This window comes from Zosterops lateralis (assembly GCF_965231275.1).
Source record: "Zosterops lateralis genome assembly, chromosome: 14".
NCBI lineage: Eukaryota > Metazoa > Chordata > Aves > Passeriformes > Zosteropidae > Zosterops > Zosterops lateralis.
The window spans coordinates 6,714,920-6,738,135 of record NC_139774.1 but is presented as its reverse complement, the minus strand read 5'-3'; the positions used below and the strand labels follow the sequence as shown (position 1 = coordinate 6,738,135).

The 23,216-nt window shown below is 37.7% G+C and overlaps 1 protein-coding gene across 2 annotated transcripts in view; it reads left to right on the top strand.

Annotated features, from left to right (window-relative positions):
* The first annotated feature begins 9,364 nt into the window (after window positions 1-9,364).
* The window catches only part of GABRG2 (gamma-aminobutyric acid type A receptor subunit gamma2), a 66,492-nt gene continuing 52,640 nt past the window's right edge, over window positions 9,365-23,216 (top strand). For both annotated transcript variants that reach the window (XM_083871741.1, XM_083871740.1), the window contains exon 1: window positions 9,365-9,476. In XM_083871741.1, coding sequence (XP_083727867.1) covers window positions 9,370-9,476 — 107 coding nt within the window. In that variant the 5' untranslated portion in view covers window positions 9,365-9,369. The remainder of the gene's footprint in view (window positions 9,477-23,216) is intronic.

The window sequence follows — 23,216 nt, the reverse complement described above, 5'->3', positions numbered from 1 at the left end:
TAAAATTCAGCTTGACTTATTAAGTGGAATATATGGAACTACATAATTTCAGGACTTTTCCCTTGATGCGTCACTGCTTATATTAGGAAATTCATATTTTGGGGCAATAGGATTCTTGAAAGCTTAAAACCATAGAGAAATATTGAAAGAGAAATCTTTTAACATAGGTAAAAGCCAGGATCTGGTCTGCAACTGAGATCATCACACAATCTACATTTCAGAGGAGAAGGGATGATTCAGATTCATTTTTTTGTCATGAGTATATGGGCCATGTCACTTAGAGATGCAAAAAAAATCCACTATATATGCAAACAGGAAAGAAGAATAAAAGACATGTCTCTTGTAGTCCAAGCAGTTTGAAGAGGTTTTCAATGCAGTTACTGTTCTGAGTATGTTGTAAGTTATACAAGATCAAATAGCATGAAAAGTAACAGGGTTCAAGTTCTTAGGAATATTTTCCTGAAAGTCATTGCTTAGTGGTGAACTTCCATGTCACAAAACTGAACTTAAGAGACAGAGATGGAGAGGGGCTATGAACTCAATAAAGCATCCTTAGAAATCACTTTCTTCCTTCCATTTTCTTTTGATCTTGCAATCAAATAACTTTTTTTTTCCTCACCTAAATCATGAAAATTGCATATCTTTATTTTTGTGGCAACAAAAACATTCCTTGCCCCTTACCCTATTAAATGAATTAATTTCCATTAGTTCTTTCAGATAAAAATATATGTATGAGGCTGCCTTTTTCCTTTTTCTGTTTAAAAGCTTAACTGAACAATTCTCTGTTTAATTTCAGCCCATTATTTAGCTTATACAGAGCACTTACCTACCAGTCATAGAAAGCAACAACTGAGGGCACCTCATATTTGACCTCAGAAAACTGTTTTGGTGCTCTGGGATTCCTACCATAAGGCATTTTTTTGACTTACCCAAAGATAATTAATCTAAGAAGATGTGATAAATCTCTATCATCCTGCAAAGCAGAAACACCAGATATTTATGTATCATTACACCTGCACATATTTGAAAACTTCACATAATTCCTCTCAGACTAAACTGTATTTACACCCTTTTCTCATGTTTCCTTTGATAACAGTTTTCAAGACTTCTGGTCATTCTTTCTGAATGTTCTGATTTTTTTTCAGATCTGCTTTTGTTTTTCAGGTCTAATCCTATTCCCACCACCCTCCTGCCTGTGGCTTGGCATCTTTACTGAATATAGTAAGGAGACTATTCATACTACTGTCCAGATCATTATTTAATATACTTAGTACTAAAAAGAATAATCCTATTCAGTACCCAACAGAAAAGCAAACCACTGAAAATTAAAGAGGAGAAATTTCTAGAACTAGATCAATTATCTTTAGCTTGCCCCTAAGAATGTCATAGCATGAGATCAAAAGTCCAGAGTCAAACAATGTTCTCCTGCTAGTACACGTGGACTGCTATCAGGTATCACTCCCAAAGTGCATTTGCATCCACTGCACAGAAAGTGTCACCATTTTCCCAATGGTGAAAGATCAAAAGAGCTTACTCTGAACAGAAACATGGCCAAACTATGAGATTTCTTCTTCAGCTTTATGGAAAGTTAAAAAGATTTATCCAAAATAACCCAAACTTATAGCTCAAATGCAGACATGAAAAAGAGATGTTGAATATTGTATTGAAAACTATGCTCTTGTGTATCCTTACACTGCAGAATTAGTATAATTTTTTTCAGTTTTTCCTTCTTTTTCAAACAGAGAGAATGGGCTGCCTCCTTCTGCATGAAGAAAACATTCTTTATGGCCTTTTACTTCCATTACTTCCTCTTTTTTGGAGAAAGAATCAAAACCCATTTGCAATGATTATGCAGAATGGACATAACATTCCCTTGGCAGGGCCAGCTGTAAGGCTTTCACAGCACCCTGGATCCATTCCTGATGCTGCTCCACTCACCATATTTATGTCCCAATGTGATCCTACACAAATGGCAGGAAGGTTTCCTCAAAGAGGAAAGATTTCCTTTGGGAGGAGATATTACTTTGCTGCTGGAAATAGACTTTGAATATTGCAATCATAGGAAATAATGACACATCAAAATAGATCTTAAGATTATGTAAACTGTCTAAAGGAAATACCAAATCTGGCCTGGAAATACAGAGCTTTTGGATCAGTGTTAGTGAGCACTAAGCAAAATGCCAGACCTATAACATATGTCAAATCAGATTTTCTATACAAAAGGGATAACAACTACAGAAAATCAGTGATGCTGTGTCTGATAGGAGTGGCATCCCTGAGTGTCTGCTATCACACAGGCTTTGGAGACTGGTGTCTTAAATTATTCACTGCTGAGTAAATTCAGAATTTATATTTCTAAATCTCACCTTTTTTACTTTTAGATCTCACTTTCTTGGTAAGAGAGAAAAATCAAAAAAAGTAAAAATATTTTAACTGAAAATATAGAGATTACAATTGTGAAAAGTGACATTCTGAGGCTTAAATTTTCTGTCAAGTAGTGGTCTTTTCTTGCAATAATGAAAAAGAAGGTTCCACCTCCTAGTGCAAGGCCCTGGGCTCAGACAGCAATTAAATATGCTCTTAATTTGCATCAAGGTTTGTTGCAACTTTCTAAGCATGCATTTCAAACTGCTTCCTTTTGCCTCTTGTCAGGATTTCTAGACTACTCTTCTTAAATATATATATCTATTCATGGAAAAACTGATAAAACACTTCTTTTTGAAAGAAGTAATCATTCTTTTAAGGTAGCCAAGCTATTTTTCTCAAGCAGAAATCAAGCATCTGATTTTGATGTTCTTGCTGCATTATAGATTGGGAAAAACTAATAAATGAATGAACCAAGTTTTCCAATTTCTGTGAGAATTTTCATTCTTCATCTGGGAATAAAAATAATACTGTAGATGTGCACAGTGTAAATAAACAGATTTAGCAGCCTCAAGAGCACTATTTCTTTGTAGTAGTAAATAAGAAAAAATATATATACAATGACTTAGAACAAAAACATCTAATTTATAGAACACATGAATCCTGCCAAATGTGAGTATACACTGATGAAATTATATTTGCCAGCATATTGGTCCATGAAATGTGCTGTTTCACAGCTGATTTGAAAAAGACCTGTTTAATTTCATTCCAATACACATATATTCAAGTACTAGAACACAGTTATGGAAAAATACCCTTTCAAAATTTCTAATGTGTCTTTCCCTTTGGTATTTAGTGTTGACTGTGCACATGGTATTTCTTCCTTTCTTACTGCTAAATAGACAATATATACAATTACAAGTTACATGCAGGTAAATATCCAAAACAAGATGCAAGTAGGTTGAATGGTCATGGGTAATAATCATATTTATGAAGAATAGAATTCAACTTATCCCACTGAAAGTGCGAATTATGCAAAAAGGGTTCCCTTGTCCCTTCATGTAGAGATTCTGTCATCACCCCAGAGAGGAGCCCAGCATTGCCCACCATCTCTCCACCCCAGGAGTGAGAGGGGGACAACTCCAGCATTCTCCTTTCCCCTTTGGCTGGTGCTCTGCTGGAGGCAGAGTCTTGCTTCCTGGGATGGCTTCAAAGTGCTCTTAGAGGTTCAGCACAAGGCAAGTATGGGGAGGAAGCTGTAGTTTGAACACAGGGTTTAGATTTAAGCTCTTAGTGTAAACCGTGTTAAGTACTGCACACAAGGCTGATACATGTGGATGCATATTAATAAATGACTCCTCAAAACTGTGCTTCTTTGAAACTCCTGTGGAGCAGAAACTTCTCCTAGGCATTAATAAAACTGTTCAGAAAGAAACTCCATTAATATATTCCTGAGAAAGTACCTTAGCCTGGTGATTTCTTCATGTAAGAATTCAGTGTGAAAGAACTGGGCCCTCTAGGTAATGTTACAGGGTGAGGAAGCTTAATCAGGTCAGGAGCAGGGAGCTGGGGAATGCAGTCTGCTCCAAGAGCTCTATGATAACGGAATCTTAGATGTTTACAGCACAAAATAGCATTTGGTAAGTCTGTTCCTGGCAGGAGCTTGTAAATCTAAGCACAGTGAGAGAGCTCTTAGCCAACAACTTGTTTTCTTTACTGTTTTAGCACAAGATCAAAGCACATAAGCAAACAGAGTATTTTGGGGTTGTGTTTCAGTTGTATTTAGGCTACCAGAATTTCTTAAGTCAAATACTTGGAAAGTGATTGCTTTGAATAGAAACCTGGTGATACATATTGAATCATATCTGTAAAAATGTTCACTTTGCGTTAAATCCTGAAATACCACTGTATGCCTGTCTTAGGAAACACTCCTCAATTTTAATCACTAAGCTTTAAAATAATTCCTTAAAAATAATTTCCCAAGCAGCACAAGATTTTGGCTTTTTTAATAAATGTGGTAGGTTGAATACTCTAAGAAGGTGGCTTCAGCTTGAAGAGTTTCTTGAAAGAATTACTATTTTCAACCTATATAGTCTTTTTTTTATTATTATTTTATTTTGATAGCTTAAGTGAAACATCTTCCAAATAAACAGGACTGAAACAATGCTTAAACAATACTTTTCCAGTTAAATAATTAAATATACCCTAGAGTCCTATTTCAAAATTCTGTGGCATCCATACTCTACACAATCCTAGGCAATATTTCTGACTCCATCCAATATTTCTGACTCCATCCCTTTACCAGGGAAAAACAGCAATGAGATTAAATATTAAGATGAACTATTTTTTAATGCTATAACAAATAGCTATATTTAGGCTATTTTGGGCAAAATAGACAGAACTATATTGCATATAGTGCATCTGCACTATACTTTTGAGTTCATCTTGGGACTGACATGAGCGCATGTATTTGTGCAGATGCAATAATGGTGACAAAGCTCTTTGAAAGGTCCAGATTTCATGTTGATTCCGTCAATAATCATCTCTAAACTATCATTTTAGTCTAGCACTTATCTAGTGCAGTTTTTGTTCAGCCCACCTCCATTCCACTCCTTCACAGACTCACTGTATTTTGAGCACATGGATTAAAAGAAAACTAGGTGTCTGGGTATTCTAAATGAAATCCTCCCATGCACAACAGTAATAAATGTATAAAACCATGACCTACCTTTCTCCTAGAAGTGTTCCAAGATTAATTTTTAGGTTTTCTATGTTTTAATATATATTTGTACACCTATTTATGACCAGAAAATGTATTAGAAGATAGAACATGGGAAAAAAAAAGAGAGATTATATCAGATCTTGGAATTCCATCAAAGGAATGCTTCGTATTGGATGCTATTTTCCTCAAGAATATCATTATTAAGATATTTACCCAGGGCTAAAATATGCTAGGAGAATCTTAGAAGAAAGCAAATGTTATCAATGTTATAATTACTATAATAAAATATATATTTATATATAGCTTTATACAAGATATTTTTAAAAATATGTGGATTCCTGCAGATAAAAAGTCTTTTTATCTATAACTAGAATATTTTATTTCAGAATGGGAATAATTTGAAACAGCAGTTAATATATTTTTCTAAGTGTCAAAACATTACTTGATATGTAACAAATAGTCTCATAAAGCATAATTATAGAAAATTTAACTACCCAGATGTTTCCTTCTTATGCCTTTAAGAAAGCATCCTCAACATGACCCATATAAAGCAGTTACCTCTACCCAAATCATGTGCCATTGGAGAATGAGTGAAATTAGCATCTTATTTTTGGTGGTTTGCTTGTTTGTTTTTGTCTAAAGCAACACAAGGAACAAGCTGAAACAGAAAGAACTTCCAGATAGGAACATGTGATAAAAAACAATCTGGCAAGATATTGACATTGAGAGTCATTTTTTGCTTTAGACATCTTTTGTAACACCTACTTTTGCATTTGCTTTTTTGCATCTATCTTTTTCTTCTTCCTTTCTCATGTGTGATCTAATATTTGATACACAGAAAATAAATAATTTTAAGGTAAGGAAAAGCCACGTTTTTTTCAGGCTGAAGGATACAGACACATAGGGAAATCATAGGAGCTGAGAACCCCCTTGCAAATGAACAAAGTGTCTGCCAAATTGACTAAAATACTCTTATAATATTCTAGTCTGATACAGAATGCGTCTTTTTGGAACAACGACTTCTGTGTTTAATTATTCTTCATAAGACTTTTTTAAAAAAACTTGAAAGTATTTGTTGTGAAGACACCACATTTGTGCCCAGGGACAAGTTACTATGTGGGATTGGTTTATCACACAAAAGGTGTCGGGAAAACATTTCACACTAGGCAGTGTCCTCATGTAAATTTGATCCTTTGTGATAATTTATTATGATGGAATCCTAAACATCAGTGTCTGATAGAGCTTGTGGGCACAGAAAGAAGAACACTGTGCTTCAAAGACAATGTGTCTTCAGAGAGAAAACAGCCGGGTGCATTTTGGTTTTCTATGGCAGTACTTTCAGCTACAGATAAACAAAGTTTTTCCTAGCAGAGGTTATCAGCATAATATAATAATATTGAAATTCTTTAAGCATAAAATGTGGGTTTACTCTCCCTTCCTTCAGACTAAGATTGCAAAGAACTGCAAGAACAAATTTGCATTTAAAATTGCATGGAGCCAAAATTGGTATTGCTTGATTATTGGTGGATAATTTTTATCTATTGGGGTCAAGTATTTTAACATTGAAATGATCTTATCTAGGACCACTCAAAAACCTGACTTGGCCATTGTGTGATCTGTATCAGAGGCCAAAGATCCTAATTCCCAACACCTAAGTCAATGCCTAAATGTCAATTGCAGGCAGCTGAGATAAAAATTAAAGCTGACATGTCTGGGATGAAAAATTGATCATAATATGGTGATGCAAGTTTTAACATGAAGAAAAATGTACAGAATCTTCAGAGTATGCTTGTCTATCAAAACCCACTGGTCTCCAATTAACAACGTGAATAGAAGGTACAGCTAGTAAGGTACCTTACAGCAATAATATTATCAATGGTCTCTACACCTTAATAACCTCTGAGCAATCAAGCATTAGCATTATAGTATCCAATTTTATTTTTTTTTTTTACGTACCATCAATGTGATGGGAATCCTGGAAAACTCTCTCAAGCTTTGACCCACAGGTTTTTCTTCTAATGCAGACCCCTTGGCTCTCTCAGCAAGAATAGTGAGCTCTATGGAGTATACCTCTGGAATGAAAGTGTATAAGAATTTTAGAGGAAGTCCAGGAGCTCTTTTCAGGCAAGAAGATTTTGCTAATGGAACAAATTTTCAGTAAAAATAGTGTAGAGTAAAGCTGCTGTGCTTGTGCAGACATGGTTTCTGTAGCCAAGACAATAAATCAGTGTTTGCATAGTTCAAACTCTAAGCTATCAACAATTTTGATTCCCTCACCAAAATATACACAAGCATTTTCATCTTTCAAAGGCGTGTTGTGACAACTGATGAGAGAGATTACAGCAATAAAATCACAGAAGCGTCATGTTTACAGGTAATGAATTGAACCATGAGCAAATGTGGATATTTGAACATACATACATATATATACACCTATATATATAGGTGTATATATATAATATATTTTATATTTTATATATATATATATTTATATATGAACACTGAGAGGAAGAGAGATATGAGGAAAGTATTTAAAATGTTTTATAGCTTTCTATCACTGAAGAGGCTGTTTTTCACAAGTTGGTGGAATAACTCAATTAACAATAAGGTCATTGGCTGGAAATATTAAGTAACAGGTTTGCAACTTGTTACTTTGTTTGTAAACACTAATAAAAATGCAGTAACTCTGTTAGATATTGGCTCAAATAATCATCTAACTATCCAGGAACAAAGATGTATTTATTTCAACTAATAATAGTGATCTATTGAATATTGTTAAATGCATTGTGTTTGGAAACACAAAAAATTAACTTGATGGTTGAAGGCTGGATATATGTTTTTAGGGACTCTGAGAAAGCAACTACTGTAGCTTAATTGTGATGGATAAATTTCATTCTGCATTTGGACATTGGGAACTAACAGATTGTCCAGTGTATTAGAAGATTTGAGCGGAATCCAAGTGTCAAATTTGGTTCAGACTAGACTAAGGATAATTATTTATTTCTCTCTTAAGTTTTAGAAAAGTGGGCTTTGGACTGAAAAAAAAATGTTCCTGATGATTAAGTTTGCCCAATCTCCCAGTTCATAAATGTCATTGGGTAGACTTGTTATTGTCTATATTTACTTTGATCAAGACAGAAAAAATAGGGGAGGTAAAAAAAACGTTATCGTAGGCTGTAGTCCAAGTACCTGTTTTAGACCGAAGTCCTCGTACTTTAGGAAAATACGAGATTCCCTGAATTTTTTACTCCACTAGTAGTTGCTAAATTGCATTTTTGGGCAATAGAACTTGAGATTCTTCTTCCAAAATCTGGCAATCTTCATCTTCCATAGTCCTCTAGTGTTTCCTCTCTGGCCAGGAAGTGTTTCCTGTGTCTCTATAGCCTCATTTTATTAGGGGGAGGGGAGATAAAATCCTTGCATATTCCCCCTAATCCTATCACACACTAAATCACCTCATTCATACTGACTCCACCAATGCTGCTTTCCCCATTTCCTGGGTTACTTAGCAACAACCATCCCTCCCTTTTCCACTCCCCCCTCCAACCTTTCATTTTTTTCCTCCTTTGCAATCACGATTTCCACGCTGTTTAGAAAAATGAGGATGCTCAGCAGCATAGGGCAAGCTTTTCCTTCCAACCTCCTTTTTTATGCCTGCCAAATCCTTCCCAGCTCCAAAATGAAAATCCAGACTGCCTGCATATGTGTAATCAAAGGTTAAAAAGCACCCTGGCTGACACCACGCATGTGTTAATCTGTGCTGCAGCAGAGTGCATCATTTCCACTTTGACCTCAGAGTTAATCTGCATTCAGGCAGCAGCTCCATTGCTTTATTCTTTCTTTTTTTTTTCTTCTCATTTACTCTTTGTTGCTTTATTGGATTTTGCTGCATGTGTGTCAGTGGTTCCCTAAATGTGTATGTGCTCCTTTCCTTGACTATTTTTATTCTGTGAGTGTCTGTGATTTTCGCTTTTTGTTTGGGTTTCATTTTTTTCCTTTTCTCCCAATTATATTATTTCCCTAGATTTGGAAGCTGCTGCCTGAGCTGACGTTTTCTGATTATATCTGCAAAGGGCTTGTGTAGATCTAATTTCTCTCCCCCTGCATATTAATTCCCGCAGCTGGGCGCAATGTCTCATCCCACTGACGGGACCTGGTAGGGAGGAGGGAGAACTACTACCGAAAAAAAAAAAAAAATTAAAGAAGGGGACGGATCCATCTGCAACCAAGAGGAAAGGGGGGAAAAAGCTGGGGGGGGGGGGGGGGGGGGGGCTGGAATAGAGATGATTCCTCCAAATCCAACAAGCCCGGGGAGCACTGCATTCTTGAATCCTGCATTTTCTCTCAAAATGATGGTGTGGGCACTTGTGTTCCTCTCTCTCATCCAGCGGTAAGATGTGCTTTCTGATTCTGTTTGGGAGGGTGGGGGGAGAGGGAGGGCTGGGGCGGGGGGGGTGAAGAATCTGCGAATTTGCTGAGCTGTCGTGAGAATGCCAGAGGTTTGGATAGTGGCATCGCATTCATCTGTCTCTAGCAGCTTAGAATGTTTTATTTCTCTTACAAATGTTGTCGCTCTGACATGGGCAGGGAGGGTGAGCGGCGGGTGTGTGTGATGGTGGTACATGCCGGGGTGTCCATAGGATTTGGTGCCATATTAACGAAGCCTTTTATCTCGTAATTAATCGCTTGCGCCGGTGTATGGAGTGGTAGGGCAGCTGTGTTTTGCGGACAGGAATGCCCGTGCAGCTCTGCTTGTTTTCCCGGAGCGGGCAGCCCCATCATGGCTGTGCGGGGCTGCGCGGCGGCGAGCGCGGCAGGGCTGAGCACCAAGGACAGCGATGCGGGTCCCGAGCAGCTCCCCCAGCTCCGTAGAGCTTCCCTCGGCTCCGCACAGCTCCCCCCGGCTCCGCACAGCTCCCCCGGGCCCCTCGCAGCCCTGCCCGGTCCCTCACAGCTCCTCCGGGCCTCTCACGGCCTGCCGGGTCCCTCACAGCTCTGCCCGGTCCCTCAAACCCCCCCGGGTCCCTCACAGTCCCCCGGGCCTGTCACAGCCCTGCCGGGTCCGTCACATCCCTGCCGGGTCCCTCACAGCCCTGCCGGGTCCCTCACAGCCCTGCCGGGTCCCTCATATCCCTGCCGGGTCCCTCACATTCCTGCCGGGTCCCTCACAGCCCTGCCGGGTCCCTCACAGCCCTGCCGGGTCCCTCATATCCCTGCCGGGTCCCTCACATTCCTGCCGGGTCCCTCACAGCCCTGCCGGGTCCCTCACAGCCCTGCCGGGTCCCTCATATCCCTGCCGGGTCCCTCACATCCCTGCCGAGTCCCTCACAGCCCTGCCGGGTCTCTCACATCCCTGCCGGGTCCCCCACAGCCTCCCCGATCTCTCACAGCCCCGGCCCCACATCCCTCCCGTGCGGGCGGCCGCGGCTCCCCGGGGGATGCGATGGTTTTCGGGTTCGCATGAGCCGAATGTTTCCAGCAGCACCTCCCCGCACGCTCTGCTGGCAGACACCCCGTGCAGGCTGCATGTGTGTATCATGCACCTAAATAGAAAGGGGGAACAATCCCGACGGCACAGGAAGCCGGAGTTCATATGTGGAGGGCGGGAGAATTGCTGCAGTGCCAGGGTTTGCGCTGGAGCGGACATTCCTGCGGAAATGTGCGGACTGTGCATTTAACAGTTAGGTGGGGGAATATCTGCACGGCAAAGTGCGTGTGGCCTTTCAGGTGGCAATAGACCGCTCCCCACAGCTGCAGAGGCCGTGTTGTCACTGATACTGTGAGAAGTTAGTGCCCACTCTCTTTGCTGCTGCTAATGCTGGACTCACACGACTCCTCAAATTTACCTTCTTTCTCCTTCCTTCCTTTTACCTGGATACTGCCATACCAAAAAGTGGGTTCCTTCCGCTTGTTGGTTTTTTTTTAATTTATTTTTTTTTTAATTTATTTTTTTTTTTTTCTTTAATTTTTTTAATATTTTTTGTAATTTAAGAAAAATCAGACTTCATACCTGCAATGGTAGGATCTTAGTTCTAAGCCAAATAAAAGGCCAAAATGATTGACTGGGGAAAGGAAAAGTTGCTAGGTTTTCAAGTAACTTTTTTTTTTTCACATAGAAAGAGCTTTGTAAAAAAATCCTGTGAGAAGAAACTAAAAATGGGTGAAAATTCAGTAGAAAATGAGATAAAACTTGATGAGCCTACCATGAGGGTAGTTTGGTGTTGGGAGTAAGACAGGTATGAGGTATTTTTGACCCTCATAGAACCAGTTCTGGTTACTACCTGAATACAGAAATGGAAATTTCAATTTTTACAGGATTTTATGACACAGGCTTTCATATTATTTTGACAAAAAACTTCCACTAAAATAATCCCAGATACTTATTTTAGCACACTTCCCTCTTTTCATTCATCTCTCAGAAAAGCATCACCAGAGAGGAATTTTGCCAAAATTATTTCATAAGCTTTAAAAGAAACTCTTCATAATGCAACTTAAAATTTTATCTCAACAAAAAGTTCTGTATTCTCTTTACAGCTATCTAATAGCCAAGATGGTTTCCTCTGACAGCCTCTTGACCTCATGATTTTAAAGAATAAATCATAGACTGAGAAATAATAGCTACAAGTAAAGGGAAAATTATTCTTAGTGCTTTACAGAAACATTTTAAAAGAGTTAATATGCATATATGATTTTAATTCTAATAATCAGGACATTTTCCTCTTCCCATTGTGGAAGATGCCCTGTAATTAGTTTTGGAAACTCAAGGACCAAGACAGAGGTATAAAAGATGAACTTAGATACCATTTATTTATAGCCAAGATGAAAGGTTTTCTTTATTAAAAAATCATCATATGCTTCAGGAAGGGACTATCATTGTATTGTGCATCACTTTTCTTGGACACTGAAGTTCTGAAGGGCCAACTGAACACTAGCAAAGGTGTTCCATGTTAAACATCTGAATAAATGTGTTGACATCAATCAGAATACAGACAGAAGTTTAAGTATTTGCAGAATGTTATCAAAGTAATTGAACACATTGGATTACCATTACTTTGCAGAAGTTTGAACCCTATTAATACAAAAAATTACTATATAGAGAAAATTATTTCTGCAAAATCATTAATATTTAGAAGATTGAAGAAAAAATAGGAAAGTTAAGACACCACTCAAGCATTAATGGAAGTAGCTAAAATTCTAGCATTTACCTCAGTAAATCGTGACTGAGATCAGCAAAAATGTCATTTTACAACACTGCAGTATTTTACCTTACAGATTTTGTATCAGTTTTATTTAATGCATAAAGTACATCCTTACAGCTGGGCGCACTAAAGTTTTAGGAAGTCTTTTCTTCCAGTTGCTTTCTTTCATAATGGGACTGCAAACTTCTTGTATAAAATTCCCTCCTCCTCTTACCCCTCAGATTAGTGTAACAGGAGTGTGCAGTGCATCACATGGACTTGTACCTGTGTTCAGGTAAAATTAGTCAGATCAGGCTCCCAATTTCTGAAAATTGTACATAAAAATATCTTTGGATCAAGAGACAATTTAAAATTATTAAGAAAAATATATTTGTACACCTGATGTGGTTTAAAATTGGAGCTAATTATTTGATTGTCCTTACTGAACATACAACATGTATTTAAAACATTACATGTAATAGAAATCATAAGCAAAGTTTCAAAATCATTTAGAGCTGTACCTCTGCACACTATTTATAGATGTGGTTTATCAGTTATTTTTGCAGAGCTTTAACAAATTACCAGCAAAAGCTACATAATCCAGTGGAAATTAATGTTCAGATCAGAAATGTGGGACTTTTTTTTCACTTGTTTGTGCCCAAGTAGTTTAATGGCAATGTTTTTATGCTGCAGCTACATGCCTAAAATTGAAGACTGTCAAGACTGATCAAAAAACACCCATAAATAAAGCAATCATTTTAGCATCAAAATAGTCTGGTGCCTAAGAGAGTACATGTATTTTTATTAGTAAATTAATGAACATGGGTGTAAATAAAATTCTTTTGCTCTCGTAAAGTGATGCAATATATAAGAAGGACCAAAAGAATATCCTTCAGGTGGACAGTCATTTAGAATTACTGTAAAAAAACTTGCTAATATCAGTTTGGTGTTAATCCTGCAGCTATAGTTATTCAGACACTTCAATACTTTCACACAGTGTATAACAGTAAGCCAGAGGTCCCATCACTGGAATAAGGAGTTGCTCAGCAAGACACAGTTGGTCACCTCACCTCACCAGGACTGGGCCCCTTTGAAGAAGTGTCGTGATAGAAGATGTGTGTGTGTGTAGGAACATTCATGGACAGCAGGGAGAAGGAACTCTGCAGACCTGAGATATTCTAGAAACAGGTGGTTTTATTGCAAGGGTCGTGGATAAAGAGGGCTTTGCCTTCAGCCACCAGCCTGGGCTGAAGGGAGGCCCCAAAAGAGAAAGGGAGAGAGATAGAGTATGAGGTAAGGGAGGTAGAAAAACTAACAGGGGTAAGAGGGGTAGGAGCAAGAGCAAGAGAGCGAGGACCTTGTTACAATACATTATATCTCCTTTTGTGTTGAATATTCTAATTTACAGTGACCAAACGGCGCGAGACACAAAACTTTCAAACTTTGCATGCAGCCTATGAGAACTACTATATTACCATATCATCCTGTATTCAAACTCTAAAGACTGCTTTCTTATCTACTTTTTCCCTGATGCCTTGGCAGGGTGGAGAGGGGCTACATCCTTGGGTCCTTTTGTTTTCTGTCCTTCAACCTGACTCCAGCTAATCACCGTCTTCCTGCCTGCTATGATCACATCTCAAAGCTGCCCTTCATTTCTATTTCACTCACAGGTTTTACATCTCCAGTATTTCTTACCAGGCAGTCATATTCGCAAGCCCTTCCTGTCCCATCTTTCCCAACAGATGTGGATCTAAGTGCTATTAAAATATGACTTTATCCTTGTTTATGATACCATGAAACTGAATATTTTATATACTCCAGTGTTTGTACCAGCAGAGCTAAAGGTGTGTGGACACGGGGCCTGCCCTGCTTGAGCATGTCAGGGGAACAAGGCCTGCCTATGAGTTTGTCACAGCCATGGTGCACTCCTGGCTGCTGTGAGCTGTAATGCTGGGACACAAACTGTTTTTGTTATAAAAGAGTACCAAAACTACTGACCTAAAGTAGATTTCAAAATTAAGTTAAATTCTATCATTAATAACTTGATGGGGCAAAAACCCCCTACAGTCACTCTTTCCCTGCTTGAAAATATATGATTTAGAAATATAGATGAATCCCTTTAACTAACTTCTGCTGTAGCGACTAAACCACCTAAACATAACCTGCATGCCAAAACTCACATAAAATCTAAAAAGTGAAAGTTGATAATAAAAAACTATAGAAACTAACTACATTAAAAATACCTGAGGAAATTAATCTACTCTTTTAATATATTTCCCATATTATTCATATTATATGTCTTCTTCATGGCCATCCAAATCATGCTTTAGAGTCTTTAGGGTTTAAAACGTTCATGACTAATGGTAATCTGGAAAAAGTTTATTGTTAATTTGGACTGTGTTTGCATTGTTATCTCTTATGCTGCATTCACTCTATTGACATATGTCACTAAATTCTGTTACAGTTGCACAAAAATTTAAAAAGGAAGAATAGGAGTGAATGGATGAAAGGAAGAGAAGCAAATCTCTTGTCAAGGGGAACTCTTTCCAAGTCTCAGTCCCAGTACAATTAAACTCCTATATGCTTAAGTAATGACTACCTCTTTCTCCAATAGAGAATTGAATTGTGAATTGAATAATGAATTATTAAATTATTAGATAAAGCATTAGACACAGGTGACCAGTAACAGATGCACATCCTTATAGGATGGTTGATTTTTTACAGTACCTTGTAGACATACATTCAAATAAGCTCCAAAGCAGAGGCAGTTTTAAGGTCAGTAGCTCTGCCTAGCCCTGTCCTGCAGAGAGAGATGCACTGGCTCATTTGAAGCTGGCTCAGTACCCTGCAGCCTTCCTTCCCCTTGTTACAGTGAGTGCCAGCCACTCCAGCTGGAAAAGTTATATATATACCTACATATACATTCCTACCTTCTGTCAGGGTGATCATTTGATTACTTATTTTTTAGCATTCATCAGGATAACTGGAGTGTACTGGGGTTCTCTGTTGGCGCAGTCTGAACTGCAGCTTTGCAAACCATTGCACCTGCAGCCCCACTCACAGGAAACTTTAATGCAGAAAAAGAGGTGGCTTGTGTGAGACCATCAGTAACTTGTGTAAGACTGCAAATGAAAAACAGAGTGAAGCTGGGGGCTTGATTAATGTGAATGCAAGCTCAGAAAATCACAGACCCACTGAATCATTAGGGTTGGAACAGACCTCTGGAGATCGTCCAGTCCAACCTCCCTGCTAAGGCAGGGTCACCTGGAGCAGGTGACACAGGAACGTGTCCAGGTGGGCTTGGGATGTCTCCAGAAAGGGACACTCCAGGAACCTCCCTGGGCAGCTGTTCCAGGGCTCTGCCACCCTTAACATAAAGAAGTTCTTCCTCATATTGAGGTAGAACATTTTGTGTTTCTGTTTATGGCCATAACTCATATGACACAAACATATAAATACAGAGATTAAAAAAAAACAAACAAACAAAAATCCACAACCTGATACAGGATGTCAGAGCTGAAGAGGGGTTTTTTCATCTTCATGCTCCATAGCCTATTTAGTGCAGTACTTTTTAAAACAGATTTCTATTGCAATACAGATTTCTTTTAATATGAATGATAAGATATAATTGTCCATTTTCCCAGTTTTGCCTACTAAGAAACCGAGATCCTACCCAACACCTAATGCTGAAAATCTCAGCAATTTTGGGAATCTTCTCACATGACAGGCCTCATCCTCTCAGTAATCCCTGTTCCACTGAAGTCAGTCTGTTCCTGAAGGAAAAGCCAGGGCATATCCAGTACAGATTCTTGCAGGTAGTTTTGTGCTCATCTAAGAACTGGGAAATCACCCAAAGTTAAATTATAACTCAGTAAGGATCTTCAAAAAGTGTTTCTTACACTGCATAATGCTATTGCAGAAAGCTCTCAACCTACATTCCAGCTAACTGATTTACAATACCACTAAATATTTTTCCTTCATATCTTCTATTTTATTCTATACAGATGATCAGCTAAAACTTTACACTCCACTTCAGCTGACATACTGGAATGTAAATTGATCTTAAGTGGCACATATTTTTTTTTCCTGGCCCTCTGGACAAAAAGGAATTTCTCCATTCTAGAAAATGAGCTGTTTTCTGTGAATGGAAGTTCTGAACAAGCACCAGGGAGGCTTTTTGACAACATAGGAGAAAGAGATGTATTCATGTTCTTTTCTAAAAAGATATGACAGCTGATGATAGAAATGGACATCCAGATAACTTCACTGGAAGTAGATGTAAACTTATATCTCAAAGCAGGAAGCTGTTTACCTAGAACAAGATACCTTCCTTATACAATCAATAAAAAGACTGCTGAAAGTACCACAAAAGAACCATAAATTACAGAAGAAAAGAGCCCATCACCATAGTCAGGTAACTATAATTATTAGGTAAGGAAGATCCTTTCTCAAAGAATGAGACTAAAACTCGTTGAGCACCAATGAAATTAGGGACTACAGCTGTCCCTAGGGAAAATATCCAATGCACAAAAACCGGGGTGAGGAGATATTTTAGGTGATGGAGAGATGAGAAAGGAACAGTCTAAAGTGTCCATTTGAGATGTACTTATCTTTTTGAACTCGATTTAGTGAGTGACTTTTGATGACTTTAAACTCTTGCATTCACTGCATGCTTCCTTGTGATAATGGATTATGGCCTAAATTGTCATGATGCTGTAAAAAGCAGAGGGTGAGAGTCTGAATTTAACTGGAGTGTATACTTGTGGAGGTGTAATGTCTTTACAGCCACCTAATTTTATTTAGGTGAGCACCTGCCTGAGAATAGCTCTGGTGCAGTAAGTAGGAGCTTTGCTGTTTGAATTTGGTCTGGTTATCTATTTTAATGTCCAGAAATAATCTGCTTACTTGATTCTTCTAAATAAGGAGAAATTTAGCTTTGCATTAAGCCAAAAAGTGAAGAAAACAGCAAAACAGAAAATTGTGAATTAAATAATGAATATTACTTGCTTTTAATTTTTTCATATGAAGTGCTTAGAACTTAATTAATATCAGAATGTGTAATCATCTTTTTTCAATGTGAGACATTTCCAAAGGGACTATATATATTTTTTTCATCCATATGAAAAAAGAGTGGGTAGAGGGAGATACGTATTTTCACAAGTTCCAACACCTGCCAACTGGCTCAGACAAACTGAGGTAAAAGAGGGGTGATGGTGGTAGGTTGAAGAAAACTATTGAGAGAATAGTGAGGATTATGTCTAGTGTGATTCTGGGGTATTTGTATAGTAGTGACAGAAAATTAATATGCAAGCCTTGTCAGACTGAATATTGGATATTCAGTCTGACACACAGTGATATCCTCTTATTTATATAATGGTAATATTTTTAACATAACTGCTGTCAAAAAAGGAGGCTTTAATGCTGATGAAAAACCACCAGTGACTGCATAAGCAGAAGAGAAATGTAACAAATACTTTCCCATGTAAATGACTACCTCAGCTGCATAATGTTTTTTCATGTGATGTCCTAAGCAACGTGGAAAAAGTTGACTACAGCAGCTTTACTTGTTCTCTCTTACGTAAAGGGCATAGAGCATGCAATGATATTATCCCTGACTGAAAACTTATGAAAATGTTTTTCTTTTTAATAAGTGAGGTGATGCAGAGCCCAGATATTTATATAAATTCAAAGAGAAAAAAAATATTTTAAAATCCATTAAACTCAGTGATAGCATTTCATTATAGGAACTCTCTAGCTGTTTCTGGAAGAGGAGAGATTTTACCAGAGATATTTCTGCCTTTATCTTTTGCTCTTATCCTCTGCTATTGGCAGCTGCCAGATGAAAAATACATGGCACAAAACACCAGATTTGACCCAGAGTAATTACTACGTTATGGTTACTGAAAAATGACAGCAGGCAGTGGAAATTCAGTAAATCATACAAGAATCTTAGTGAAACAGTTGATCATCACTAAAAAGGAAAGTCACTATTGTTTAAAACAGACTTTTGAATCTTGAGGATCAATTCTATTTTTTCAGATCTAGTGGAAGGACATTTTCACACATATTCAGTAAAGAACAACACTATGTGTAGGCTTAGCTGTGAAATCTGGCCATTGTGTATGAAACTAAATATTAGTCTTACAAAATAGAACTTTTCTCTGTTTGCCGACAGCCAGCAAAACATTAAAGAAATATCATTTTTACCATACCTAAACCAATATACACATATTATTAGCAGAAATAAAAGATCAATATATGTGAAGTAGCTATTTAAGATAAACGAAGGATGATAAGGATCTTTTGGAACGCATGGAATAAGAAGTTATTTACTTTTTAAGCTTGCATTAGCCTGCATTTAAGCCTGCAAATGATGCAGGTAATCATGTATGAAATTGTTTTTTTTACTGAATGTCATCTTGGACTTTGACGTGAACCCTTGAAATAAAAGGCTACCTTTCCTTCTGAGCTATTTATCATCTTCAACTTTTTGAATGCTCCATGTTCTGCTGAAAAATATGTCTGGTTCTGTACATTGGTGAGAAATGCACTTTAAAGGGGATCTCATACATACCCATAATAATCTTCTGCCAGAATTCCTCCCCTCCAAAAAGTGGATGATATGAGAAAATGAGTGTTTTCCAACACTAGTGGCTCAATGTTATATTGTGTAACACAAATAGCATGTTCTGGTCATATGAAGCTTTTGTTAATCCATAGCAAGATATCTTCAGATCCAAACAGAACTCTGCCTGCTGCAACAGATTGAGGATTATCCACTAAATTCCACTTTCATTTAATTCCCTAAGATTATTTTTCAAGAGAGAGAAAAAGTGATAGGAGGAGAAAGAACGAGAAAGAGAACCATTAAGAGCAACTAATCAGAAAATTCTAGGAAGCCTTACTAAACTAATCAATATATGAGTCAATATTTTATTAAGTGATGCACTTCTGGGACCCACTGAACCACACATATGTGTGCTAAAGGTGGAGAAGTATTGCCAAAGCAGAATGAGAAGTGTCCATGACAATCAGACACAAACATCAATTATCTCTTTGACGTCTTGTGTATATCCCATGGAAGTGTGATAGGTTTTGTACTCTGCTTTTCCTCTCCAAAAACTGATGAAGACACAGAAGTCTTCACACTACAAATTTTAACACTAAAAGGGCTTCAATCAGGTAGACAGCAGATACTGAAGCAGGCAAAGGAAAACAGTTTATCAAGGAGTCTACAATGACTTTTCCCCTCTGCTACCCTGATCAATACCTCTGGTTTCTACTTTTATAGCCCTAAGAGCCACTCTTCCAAAATTTAAGCTTTTGAACTGATTGTCTGTGCAGAAAAATAATCACCTGACCCCCCAAAAAATCAATAACATAATTCTATATGTAAATCATTAGCTCATTCTTATTTTTGGAAATGGACAATATTTTCAAGACAGCTGTGATACCATGGCCCAAACAGATCAAACAGGAAAGGAAAACAGGCACACAAATGTCAGTGAATGAAGAATGCCACCAAATAATTGATATATAATTAAAATTACAGTCAGTTTGACCTTCTTAGATTAATTACTGATAGCCCTTGGAGTTTCTTATTTTAAGGAGTAAGGACTTAAGCTATGAGTCTAGCAAGGTTGTACACTTGCTATGAATAAGAGGCAGAACTGAACCTGGTCTGGAAGTGAATTATGAAGACCAGAATCATGCAACATATTTAACATAGTGACAAGAAGCCTGCTATGCTTCAAATGGAAAACAAGTGCAGGGATTGGGAAGATGAGTTATTATGGTCAAATTAGCAAGGATGAGAAATGCAGAACAATTTGCATGGAGTGAAAACAGCCTGGGTATATGTTTTGGGAGTCAGAGACCAGAGACACTCCACACTTGAAGAAGAACACAAGTGAAAGCTGATAGTGGCTTCAGAAAGAATATGGGGTGTGTGACCCCTGTAGTAATATTTACACTGCCTAGAATTGTCTTAGTAGCTGAGCTTGAATGCTGAAAAGACTTTTTGGCTTCTCTGTATGTAACTTAAAGGATGCATTCTGCTCCTCTAGTCTGTGAGGCTCTAATGTATTTGAGTATTAAAATTTTGTTTTGTGATGGAGTAAAGAAGTCACTATTTTCTGGAAAGGTGAAGGTTTGGAAAAGGGGAAGGTTACCAGCAGTAAAATACTTGGAGGTCCGTAGAATACAATTACAAATATTGCTACTCTTTTACTGGAGCCAAATAATTAATCAGTAACACAGACCACATTGTATTGAATAAACATATTGGATATTTGTGAGCTCTCTGAGGCAAAAACAATCAACAGTACATTAACAATGACTTTTCTCATTTTATTTCCTGGTTTCCAAAGGAAATGCTAAAAAACCCCACTAAGCTGCTTTAAAGACTTACAGCATGCATTTAAAATTACTTAAAACCTTAATAAGGCTCTAATGTAGCACATGAGATTAAAGTAATGACAAATCTTTTGGGCCAAATTTCTTAATTCCATGTCCAGCACCACTAACAAGGCTCCAAAACTCATATTTAAGAATCAATGGTGAACGACATGAAAATATTCTTCTCTGCACTGGTTATTGTGATCTAGATGCAGAGCTCCAAAGGTTGTAAATCTAAGGTTCTGCTATTTTGTCCAGGTGAGGACAGCATATCATTCCTCTCACCACACACCACCAGCATGAACCTCCAGGGACAGTTCATTGCTCTGAAATTAAATTAAGCAATTCCAAATTACCTGCTATTAATAGCTGACTTCAACCACTGTTTTACCCACTTAATGCATTTTAACCACTTAATATCCAACCACTTTTACTCTGGCATACTTCTTAATAAGTATTATTTTTATAATGAGTTCCAAAATTTACTATTCTGTCATCTAGGGATTATATGTGTGAAAACAACTCATATATACATTTGGTATTAAAAGGGAATAGGAATAATTTTAGCCTTACTGATTTCAAAAAGTGGATTTTATTTTAGTCATTGAAATAGAATTAATCTTTGGCCAGAAACCAAGAAATTCAGCTCTTATGGTAACTTTGAAGAAGTTCTGAGTATGTGAAAGCTTATGGAGAATACTAGAAGGGAAAATTGTTAGCAGCTTTAATTATACAATTTGTTAAGGAAGGAAAAAAAAAAAAAAGAGGACAAGTATTATATATGTGAAATAAATTCTTCTGTTCCCATCCCAAGGCTCTATCTTTCTTCATCTCTCTATAGTAGATAAGCACAGATGTGATTAAATTCAATACAACATATATTCACACTAAAAAATGAGACACATTTGTTATCTGTAATCATTACCTGCATATGCAATGTTCTGAGCTCCTCAATAAAATAGTAATGAAAGGATTTAATGAAAAGCCCAGAAGTTTAGTAGTCAAATTACCTCCAATCATAAATAGTGTATATTTTAAATAGGACCTCTCATTCTAGTTAACGAGCAACAATTCCAAATTGTATGTAAACAATGTATTTCTTTAACAAAGATGTCATGGCTGCAGTGACACCTTGGAAAACAGGTTGAGGCAGCTAAGCTGGGCTTCAGTTTTGCAAGGTTTTAAGCATTCAAGCCTTTATCCAGGAAAACACTTTCATTTGTGTTTAAATGTTTACTAACATGGTTTCCTGCACAAGGATTGGAATACTGAGCAGCTGGCAGTATGGAAAGCATAATCCTGGAAAATCTGACAGATATAAGCTAAAAATGCAACATTTGCCAGCAAATGTATTTCATTTATGTCCTCTCTTCTAAATTATTTCTTTGGTAATCTGTCCTGGAAAACTGTAGAGCTTAGAATAGCACCTGCTTTTTATTGAACAAATTATCCTGAGCTGTGTTTGCCAAATTCCCCAGGATCTCAGGAGGATAAATTGCATGCACAGTTTTACTTCAGTGGCTTCCAGTGGAATTTCTTCGTCTCAATACTGTCAGTTATTCTATATAAGTCTGTAGCTCATAAAAAGCTGCTGGATCTGTCACAAGGGAAAACTGAAGATGGATTTATCCATGTGGGACATATGCTACGATTAGTAAAACATCTTCATCCTTACCTTCTGCTCATCTCCCATTAATTTTAGGGGTTTGCAGGTGTCCATCTTCACCTGATGGTCCCATCAGCATCTGCTCAAGTCATGGAAGGACTTGTTTTGAAAGAATTCCTGATTATGCAGTTTGGGTAAGATCCATAAAGGATCAACAAAATCTCTGAAGCCTCATGGTGCCTCCTCAAGGATCATAAAAAGTGGGGTCTGAAATCCTCTACATTTTGCCAATGAGGCTGTTCTGAGTTGCCATGATGCTTTGTACAGCTACCCTAAATTCCTTTATGAACCTTGTTCAGGGCTCACAACAAGCACAATCCCTATAAATGCCAGTAGCTGGTGCTTACATCTCTTCTGAGGAGATCCCACAGCTGGCCATGTACTAATCCAGGATGACCTAGTAATGCCAGATGGAAACATCTGCCTATCCCTGCTTGGTCTTGTATTGATTCACCTCTAAAGCTTCTTTGCTGTCGTGCCATAGCTCTACAAAGCTCTGATGGAGCCAAGGAATCCTGATGAGGAACTGGACATTGTGGCCTGAATGTATGCACATTTAGGTTTTCAACTGAAACAGTCTCTGTTAGTGGATGCTTTGACTTAGCAACAGTACAGAGCTGCAGGAGATGAGGAGACAAGGAGAAAAGAAAATCCTCTTATATAATCGCTTGTACTATATGAAACATTTTCACCACTATATGTCTTTCTGGACTTCGTATCATTATCTGTAGCATCCTCAACATTCTGTATTGTTCCATTGCTAAACATATTTTGAAACTCTAGTTACATCTCTGAGACCTTAATATGGTTTCTTCTCTCCAGAAATTTCAGAAATAAGTTGGTAATAGTGCTGGATAAACTTGGCTCCCAATGCAGTGTTTCAAAATAA